This window comes from Physeter macrocephalus, chromosome 14 (genome assembly GCF_002837175.3).
Source record: "Physeter macrocephalus isolate SW-GA chromosome 14, ASM283717v5, whole genome shotgun sequence".
Classification (NCBI taxonomy): Eukaryota; Metazoa; Chordata; class Mammalia; order Artiodactyla; family Physeteridae; genus Physeter; species Physeter macrocephalus.
Genome location: NC_041227.1, coordinates 34,652,968 through 34,663,673, shown reverse-complemented (window position 1 = coordinate 34,663,673; position 10,706 = coordinate 34,652,968). Strand labels below are relative to the sequence as shown.

Sequence of the window (10,706 nt, the reverse complement as noted above, 5' to 3'; positions counted from 1 at the left end):
GAACTAGAACAAAAAAATCTTAAAATTTGTATGGAGACACAAAAGACCTTGAATAGCCAAAGCAATCTTGGGGGAAAAAACAAAATTGGAGAAAGCAGACCCCCTGACTTCAGACTATACTACAAAGCTACAGTAAACAAGACAATATGGTACTGGCACAAAAACAGAAATATGGATCAATGGAACAGGATAGAAAGCCCAGAGATAAACCTCCACACCTATGGTCAACTAATCTATGACAAAAGAGGCAAACAGGAAGAACACTCTTTGACATAAATCACAGGAAGATCTTTTTTGGCCCACATCCTAGAGTAATGGAAATAAAGACAAAAATTAGAAAATGGACATAATTAAACTTAAAAGCTTTTGCACAGCAAAGGAAACTATAAACAAGACGAAAATACAACCCTCAGAATGGGAGAAAATATTTGCAATTGAACCAACGGACAAAGGATTAGTATCCAAAATATATAAACAACTCATGCAGCTCAATATTAAAAAAAAAAAACCTAATCAAATAATGGGCAGAAGACCTAAATAGACATTTCTCCAAAGAAGACATACAGATGGTCAAGAGGCACATGAAAAGCTGCTCAACATCACTAATTATTGAGAAATGCAAATCAAAACTACAATGAGGTATCACCTCACACCGGTTAGAATGGGCATCATCAGAAAATCTACAAACAACAAATGCTGGAGAGGGTGTAGAGAAAAGGGAACCCTCTTGCACTGCTGGTGGGAATGTAAAGAGATATAGCCACTATGGAGAACAGTATGTAGGTTCCTTAAAAAACTAAATATAGAATTACCATATGACCCAGCAATCCCACTACTGGGCATATACCCAGAGAATATCATAATTCAAAAAGACACATGCACCCCAATGTTCACTGCAGCACTATTTACAACAGCCAGGTCATGGAAGCAACCTAAATGCCCATCGACAGATGAACAGATTAAAAAGATGTGGTACATATATACAATGAAATATCACTCAACCAGAAAAAGGAATGAAACTGGGTCATTTGTAGAGACATGGATGGACCTAGAGACTGTCATACAGAGTGAAGTAAGTCAGAAAGAGAAAAACAAATACCATATATTAACTCATATTATGTGGAATCTAGAAAAATGGTTCAGATGAACCGGTAGCAAAGCAGAAATAGAGACACAGGTGTAGAGAACAAATGTATGGAAACCAAGGGGGAAAAGCGGGGGTGGGTGGCGGTGGGATGAATTCAGAGATTGGGATTGACATATATACACTAATATGTATAAAATAGATAACTAATAAGAACCTGCTGTATAAAAAAATAAATAAATAAAATTTAATTTACAAAAAGAATTATAGGAAAAATTGATCTTCTAATCAATAGAATATTCTGATTGTAAGCATGCTAGATTGATTGCACAAAAGTCCCTAGTTCTTCACCTTTCCTACATGCATCCTCTATGTAATGTGTCTTTGTAGCAACCCCCATTGACAGATGGAGTCTCTTTCTCCACCCTGGAATCTGGGCTGGCCTTGTGATTTGCTCAGCCAACAGAATGGAAGTGATGGTGTGCTGGTTCTGAGGGAGCCATGGATGCTTCCACACTTTCTCTTAGACCCTACCACTTCCATGAGAACAAGCCAGGCTATTTGGTGGAACATTGGAAGACAACATGGATGAGAACTCGCTAGTCTTAGCCAAGGCCATGTTAAAACATCCTACAGCCAAGCATGTGAGGCAGCCTGGCTTAGGTCAGCAGAACTGTCAACACAACCAACTGTTGACTGTAGAGACAGGAGTGAAACCAGATGCAACCAGAACTTTCTAGCTCACCTGAGACCTCAGAGTAATAAAAAAAAATTTGTTGGTCTTTAAGCCACTAAATTTGGGGGTGGTTTTTTACACAGTACTAGCTAACTGATAAGCTAATAATTATCAACTTGAATTGTATATAAGTAGTCAGCTTTCAAAGAATTAGAACTTAATTAAAAAAATAGCATCTTTAAGCAGAAACTACATATTCTAAGTAGGGAAAATAATCTTAAAATGAAAGCCTTTATTCTGCTTTACTAAGTATATATATGCACTCTTGGGAAGAGCAACCAGGGAGAGATGAGTTGCCCTGTATACAGAAGGAGGAAAATTGCTTTAGGCTTAGAGAGAGGTTAACAAGACTAGCTCCTAAAAGGGCAAGAGTAGAAAGAAGTCAGAATGGTGAGTGTCCAAGTTGGGATTCCATAAAAGGACTGAGATGTTTAAGATGTAATTTTTAGTTGTTTTCTGTGGGATGTAAAATGTAACACATTCACCTTCACAACTTATGGTCCCTATGAACTTTCAGTAAAATGTATAATACTTACTCATGCTTTTATGTGACCAGACACTATCTAATTAATTGCAAGGTGTACAAATTTCCAATCGAGGTTATTAGTGGTGGGAGGACATCTTTTAAAGGACCCAGAAATCAAATGCAGTGGTACCCATCAAAGTGAAATTCCCCCAAATAAAATGACATTAGGAGAAAACCTTGAACTCATTGAGACTGTGAACCAATTTTACCCAGACCATTAAAGGAAGGGAGCCCAACTAATGTCTCAGTTACATAAGGCAGCATACAAGGATGTGGGGTATATGGGACTTCCCTGGTGGTCCAGTGGTTAAGACTCTGTGCTTCCACTGCAGGGGGTGCAGGTTCAATTCCTGGTCAGAGAATTAACAACCCACATGCCACACAGTACAGCCAAAAAAATGTAGGGTATAAGAGAAAATATAGTAGAAGTTAAACATACCTGTACTATAGGACCCAACAATCCCACTACTAGGTATTTACCCCAATGAAATGAAAACCTGTATTCACCTGTATTCAAAAACCTGTACAAGAGGAACAGTGAGAATTTATAGCCAGGGAGAAGGGTGGGGCTCAGTGGATGGACAATTACTAAGATAATGATAATCTATCAAACTTATAGTCACCCCAGACTGGAAACAACTCAAATATCCTTCAGCTGGAGTGTTGGTAAACAAACTGCAGTATATACATAAAATGGAATACTACTAAGCAATAAAAAGGAATGAACTGCTGAAACATGCAGCAATATAAATGAATCTCAAATACACTAAGTGAAAGAAGCCAGACTCAGAAGGCTACTGTATGACTTCATTTATATCACACTTTTGCAAAGACAAAACTATGGACAGAAAATAGATCCATGGTTGCCAGGAGCTGGGGATGTGTGTAGAGACTGACCAGAAACGGGTGTAGGAGAATTTTTTGACGTAAATGATGTGCCCTCCTTATTGACCTTGAAGGTGGCTACATGACTACATGCATCTGTCAAAACTTGCAGAACTGTACACAAAAAAGGGAGAATTATACCTTAATTTTTTTTAATGGATAAAAATGTATTCAAGTTGAGACCCTAGCCTGAAATAATTCTCAATCTACTTCTGGAGAGCAGACACTATTGTTATAAAATTATAAATGATACAAGCATAATTGCACTAAAAATTTCTTGAAGTTTATGGATATGAATTGACAAGGCAAAAAGAGATTTCTGTACCAGAAAAGATTAAGGAATCATAAAAGTATTGGTTGAATTTAAACTGGCTCTAAATGAAGGGTAGGAATTCGTAAATGGGAAAAGAGAAAAGTAACCAGAAAGTCAGTATTTTATTCTTGCAACAGGAAGGAAGACAGTGGGTCTGGAATGAGACACATACGGTTGTGGGGTTATTACTGTTAATAGAAACTGATGCTGCAGGAATCTTGGCATTCTCCCTTGCCAAGCCCCTTTGTCTGAAGCAATTCTCCAGAATGGTCTCCGTGACACTGAGGACACCCAGGTAACTGCTTCTTTCCATATCTATGTAATTCAAAATTGACTTTATTTGGAGACCTCAATTTGCAAGGGTTACATGGGAAACTTGCTTCAAAATCAGGATCCAAAGAGACAAAACTTAAGACTTTGAGAGCAAAGACTTGTTTTACATTGAGATTTCCCTCCAAATGATAAAAGAATAAAAATGAGGGGAAGAGAATTAAGAAATCCAGATGGATCAAGTTTTCTTAGTCTGAGACAATTATCAGTGGCAAAGGAGGAAAAATACATATTTCAATTAACACTTATTCTAGAGAATATGTTCATTTATATTGAAGAATTCCAGGTGACAGAATAAACTCCTACTTGGGAAGATAGTATGTTGTCATTTTTAAACTCTCTTTTATTTGTTATGATAATTATCTGTCTCTATTCAGCATAATTTTCTATTTCCACCTAGTTTAGAGATTAATTTATTGAGTGTTCGTACCCTGGGCTTACACACGTGAGCTGGAAATTATCCAGTATATCTCAAACTCTAAATGGTTTGGACAGCTCTTCTAATCAGCTTCAGAGTAAAGATTTGTGCTAAGCAAAGCTGGCTGTTGCTCTTTGAAAATACATTCTCAGTTTGGGTATGCCCCCATGAGCTTTGGTGAGAACAGGATGTTTTCCTGTAATGATAATAGACAATGCCATTTCCAGGAATGTCTGGGTTTGGTAATTTAAAGGAGCAAATGGCCCCACAGTTGCATCATATGATTTTCATTCTCATTAAATACTCAGGGCCAAAAATCAAGCAGTGTGAGCTGCAGGGAAATCAGGCAATTTATGTACAGAAAAAATAAGTACTGCCTCATTAGCTATTTTTATTATTAATTTTAAATGTCTAGCAGTTTCTCTTAGGCCAAGGAGTAGCCAAAATAATTGCACAGTACCCCGGGATTTGTATTTTAGCTCTTTTTGGTAAATTCTGAGAGATGTTTGTTAGATTGGAATTTAGCAGTAGCATCATTCAGTAGCATATAATATCTATTGCCAGCTGGAGACAGAGTGCTGTAACGGCAAAGATGTGCGGAGTGGGCAGGCCCTAGAAATGGTATCAAGGTTAATTAGTTTAACTTGGAAGTTTTGATGATTATCAGACAGACAAATCTCAAAAGATTTCATAGGCAAGATTTTAGCCCTCAATGATATTCTATGATGATAATCCTGGAAATTATCATTGACAGCATTTGGAATGAGGGTTTTAGGGCAAAATCTAACAGTTTGAATAACTGTTGACAGCATTTTCCTTGGTACATCATGCATTTTTTTCACTCACAAGAGCATTGCAACTTGCAAAATATTCAAACAATATAAATACATGCAGGGTAAAGATCAAAGTCTCCTCTCCAACCTCATTGTCCCAGAGTAATCATTGGTAACAATGTTATGTATATTCTTCTAGAATCTTTCACACACATCCACACACACACACCAAATAACCAATGTAGATATTACTGAGATTTTTTGTAGAGAAATGGGGATAGATAGGTTACATGAATGTTTTATTTTTCAAAAAAAGGATCTTTCCCTATAGTTCTGCAACTTGCTTTTACATTTACTAATATTCATGGACATTTTCCATGTCCATCTTCATAAATATAGTTCTCAAAAAAATCTGTATAAAATTCTATAACATGATTGTACAATTTAAATATTGCCTTTCTGATGAACATTTAAATTATTTCTAATTATTTGACATCAAACCATGATACAAAGACACTTTATACATGTCTCTTTGTACAAGTTTAGGTATTGCTGAAGGACAGATTACTGGATGAAGTACTGTTGGGTCAAAGGATTTTAAATATTGATTGATAATAACAAGTTGCCCTCCAAAAAGGGCAGGGGAAACCTGAATAAACTTTCTCCCTCGCCACAGGTCAATAGGTCAATGAGAGTTCCTTCTTCCTGCCAATATTAGATACTATTTATTATTTCAGTCAATCTGATTTTTTTAACTATGTAAAGTTCTTCCCTGATTGCTAATGAGGAAGAACATTCTTTTATAGTAGGTAAGTTTTTAAAATTTCGTTTTCTGTGAATTATTTTTGGTAATCAATTCGTCATCCTTTTCTTATTGATTCATAGGAACCCTTTGCATATTAGAGATTGTGGTCAGTTGACTCACTTAACTTTCAACCCAACCCACTTCTTGCATGCAAAAGTGGGCAGGTAAACACCAGATTTCCCAGATATTTTTGAAACTTGGGTACTGAACATCATTAGGAGCCACCAATCAGATGCACTTGCAGAGTATGTTGCTCAGAAGAGATGGAAGAGGCAGGGCTCAGGACATTTATTTCACAGATATCACTTGAGGAGGTGGTACGGCTTTGGAATCAATGGCTGTAGTTCAACTTTCTAATCTGTATGCGTCTTCTTGGTTCATCTGTTAACTTTATTAATGAAGGCAATTCTCCTCATTTAGACAAATGGAACATGGATTTTTATCAGCAGTAGTAACAACAGAGTCAGGGTTTGTTAGCTTCCTGCAGCAGGAAGCAGAGGTAGCTTCCCAGATCATACCTGGGGCAGAGTAGTTTTGAGGCTGGACATAATTTATTTTTTTTTAAATTTATGTTTTATTGAAGTAACATTGCTTTATAACATTGCATTTCATGTCCACATTATATTTCTACTTCTGTATACACCACAGTGTGCTTACCACCAAAAATTTAGTTTCCATCCATCACCATACAGTTGATCCCCTTTTACCCATTTCCCCTCCCCCCGACCTTTCTCCTCTGATAACCACTACTCTTTTCTCTGTATCTATGTGTTTGGTTTTGTTTGGCTTGATTTGTTCATTTATTTGGGTTAGTTGTTGTTTGTTTGCTTTTTATATTCCACATGTAAGTGAAATCATATGGTATTTGTCTTTCTCCATTTGACTTATTTTACCTAGCGTAGTACCCTCAAAGTCCATCCATGTTGTCACAAATGACAAGATTTCGTCTTTTTTATGGCTGAGTAGTATTCCATTGTGTGTGTGTGTGTATACATATATATATATATATGTATACACACACTATATATGGAATGAATATCTATTCATTCATTGACAGGCACTTACGTTGTTTCCATATCTTGGCTGTTGTAAATAATGCTGCAGTGAATGTAGGGGTGCATGTATCTTTTCAAATTAGTATTTTCGTATTTTTTGGATAAATACCCAGAAGTGGGATTGCTGGGTCATATGGTAGTTCTAGTCTAAATTACTTGAGAAGTTCATTTTGCTGATGGTTTCCTTTGCAGTGCAGAAGCATTTTAGTTTGATGCAGCTCCATTTGTTTATTGTTGCTTTTGTTTCCCTTGACTGAGGAGACACATCTAGAAAGATATTGCTAAGACTGATGTCAAAGAACTCATTCCCCATATTTGCTTCTAAGAGTTTTATGGTTCAAGTCTTTAATCTATTTTGAGTTGATTTTTGTGTGTGGTATGAGACAGTGGTCTTGTTTCATTTTTTTGCATGTGACTGTTCAGTTTTCCCAACACCACTTATTTGAAAATACTATTCTTTCTCCATTGTATGTTTTTTGCACCTTTGTTGTAAATTTATTGCCATATATGTGTAGGTTTATTTCTGGGCTCTCAATTATGTTCCATTGATTTATGAATCTATTTTTCTGCCAATTTTATATTGTTTTGATTACTCTAGCTTTGTAATATAGTTTGAAATCAGGAAGTGTGATACCTCCAGCTTTGTTCTTTTTTTTCTCTGGATTGCTTTGGCAATTTGAGCTCTTCTGTAGTTCCATATAAATTTTAGAGTTTTTGTTCTATTTCTGTGAAAAAATGTCCTTGGGATTTTAATATGGATTGTATTGAATCTGTAGATTGTTTTAGGTAATATGAACATTTTAACAATGTTATGTCTTCCAATCAATGATCATAGAATATCATTCCATTTATTTGTGTCATCTTCAATTTCTTTCAACAATGTATTATAGTTTTCAGTATATAGGTCTTTCATCCCCTTGGATAAATGTATTCCTAGGTATTTTTTTCTTTTCTTTGCAATTGTAAATGGGATTATTTTCTTAATTTCTCTTTCTGATAGCTCACTGTTAGCATACATAAATGGAACAGATTTTTGTACGTTGATTTTGTATTATGTAGCTTTACCATATTTGTTTATTATTTCTAATAGTTTTTGGGTGGAGTCTTTCAAGTTTTCTATACCATGTTATCCAAATAGTAAAAGTTTTACTTTTTTCCTTCTAATTTGGATGCCTTTTATTTCTTTTTCTTGCCTAATTGCTCTGACTAAAACTTCCAGTACTATGTTGCATAAGAGTGGGCATCCTTGTCTTATTCCTGATTTTGGAGGGAAAGCTTTCAGTTCTTTATCATTCAGAATGATGCATTATGTTAAAGCATGTTATTTTTATACCCATTTTATCGGCAGTTTTTTAAAAAAATTGGTGTTGAATCTTGTCAAATGTTATTTCTGAGATGATCATATCATTTTTATTCTTCATTTGGTTAATGTAGTGCATAATGTTGATTGATTTGTGGTTGTTGAACCATCCTTGTATCCCTGGAATAAATCCCACTTGATTGTGGTGTATGAACCATTTGCTAATGTTTTTGGGGGGATTTTTGCATCTATGTCCATTAGCCTATACTTTTCCTTTTCTGTGTTGTTTTTGTCTGGTTTGGATGTCAAGGTAATGTTGGCCTCATAAAATGAATTAGGAAGCATTCCCTCTTCTTCAAATTTTGGAAGAGTTTGAGGATAGTTATTAAATCTTTGAATGTTTGGTAGAATTCACCAGTGAAGCCATCTGGTCCTGGACTTTTGTATTTGGGGAGATTTTTGATTACTCTTTCAATCTCTTTATTAGTGATCAGTCTACTAAGATTTTCTATTTCTTCATCTTTCTGTCTTGGGATGTTGTATGATACTAAGAATTTGTCCATTTCTTCTAGTTTTTTCTATTTGTGGGTGTTTACCTGTCCAGAGTATTATTTTGTAATCCTTTGTATTTCTGTGTTATACATTGTTATTTCTCCTCTTTCATTTCTGATTTCATCTGTGAGAGCCTTCTTTTTTTCTTAGTGAGTCTAGCTAAAAGCTTGTCAATTTCATTTATCTTTTCAAGGAACCAGCTCTTAGTTTGATTGATCTTTTCTATTTCATTTATTTTCACTATGATTTTTATTATTTCCTTCCTTCTACACTCTTTGAGCTTTGTTCTTCTTTTTCTAGTTCTTTTAGGTAAAACGTCCTGTTTCATTTCTGATTTCATCTGTGAGAGCCTTCTCTTTTTTTCTTAATGAGTCTAGCTAAAGGCTTGTCAATTTCATTTATCTTTTCAAGGAACCAGCTCTTAGTTTGATTGATCTTTTCTATTTCATTTATTTTCACTATGATTTTTATTATTTCCTTCCTTCTACACTCTTTGAGCTTTGTTCTTCTTTTTCTAGTTCTTTTAGGTAAAACGTTAGATTGTTTATTTGAGATTTTTCTTTTTCTTGAGGTAGGCCTGTATAACTGTAAATTTCTCTTATTGAGTTACTACATGACACCTATTTTGAATTCTCTATCAGATTGCAATATTCCATGCTTTTAAGTTTGGCTTCTGGAGAATTGTCATTTTCTTTTGTAGTACAGTATTACTGTGATTCTTTATGGTGCTTGATGAGTTTTTCTTCTGCTGGTGCATTAGAAGTAGCAAACATCTTTCTTCTTTAGGTAAAGCTTTTTAATTTAATTTTTTTTAACTTGTTTCTAAAGATTTAACAGGTTAGAAATTAGAGGACTTTCTTTTGCTTTTCAGTAGGTGGCACAATAGCACAGGTTTTTAGATTTTCTTACCTAAGAGACCTCTGGTTATATTTGAGAGTCCACATTTGCCACCCTCCACCACCTCTGTCAGTGCCCTCATTATCACTGCTTGTGCCTCTGGGTTATCGGTGCCTTGCTGCTGACTCTCCAGTGTCACTAGTGTTGCTGCCTGGGGTATCAGGATGGTGGACTTTTCTGCCAGGTCCAGGATCTTCTGAGTCACAGTCTCCACCACTGTGAGGGGAGGTGGAGGAGGCAGGAGCAACCAGGGACACGTGGGCACCTCTGTCATGTCTGATGTTGTCAGGTACATGGGCTCTGCTGCTGTGGGTGGGGCTCAAGGGGCCTGAGTAATGGGTGCCTCTGTGACTGGAGGGATGGGGTCTCAGGTCCACTGCCAGTGCTGCCAAGTTACTTGTGGCCATGTGCATTGTTGTAGCAAGGAGACTGAAGTCATTTGTACCACCTCCCCTGCGGCTACCAAGTTCTCTGGGGCTGCAGGCTCAGCTGCTGAAGCTGGGGCATCCAGGACTGGAGACACTGCCTCCACTGTTCCCCTGCGTCCACCTCCTCTATGCGTTCCAGTCTACCCACATTTAGATGCACAAATTTGCAGGATTTTCAGCATCCTGGTATGTAAGGCAGAGTCATGTTTCTGAATTGTGAATGTTTTACGGGTTGTAGATTGAGGGGGAGGGATAAAGGGAGCATCTCACTCCACCATGATGCTGATGTCCCCTGGAAATAACTTCTACTCTTCTAGCTCCTATGTTGATTTTGCTTATATCCTGTTCCCCATATTAGATTGTTTTCAGCCTAAAGCATCTTGTACGGATTTTCTACCTGCAACTGAAACCTGAATATTACAGAAATAGTATCTGTTTTTAACTTTTCTGAATGTTATATATTTTCTTCAAGTCTGTCATTCATCTTATAAGTTTATATTTACAGAATATTTAAAACATTTTTATAAAACCAAATCTGGCTATCTTTACCTTTATGAATTTTGAGTTTTGCATAGGAAGAACTTCCTAACCTCTGCTATATTTC

The 10,706-nt window shown here is 36.2% G+C and overlaps 1 protein-coding gene across 1 annotated transcript in view; it reads right to left on the bottom strand.

The window, feature by feature from the left end:
- The window catches only part of LOC102975028 (inositol polyphosphate multikinase-like), an 81,310-nt gene extending 71,362 nt beyond the window's left edge, over positions 1-9,948 (bottom strand). The window contains exon 1 of the mRNA XM_028497998.2: positions 9,687-9,948. Coding sequence (XP_028353799.1) covers positions 9,687-9,948 — 262 coding nt within the window. The remainder of the gene's footprint in view (positions 1-9,686) is intronic.
- Positions 9,949-10,706: the final 758 nt, after the last annotated feature.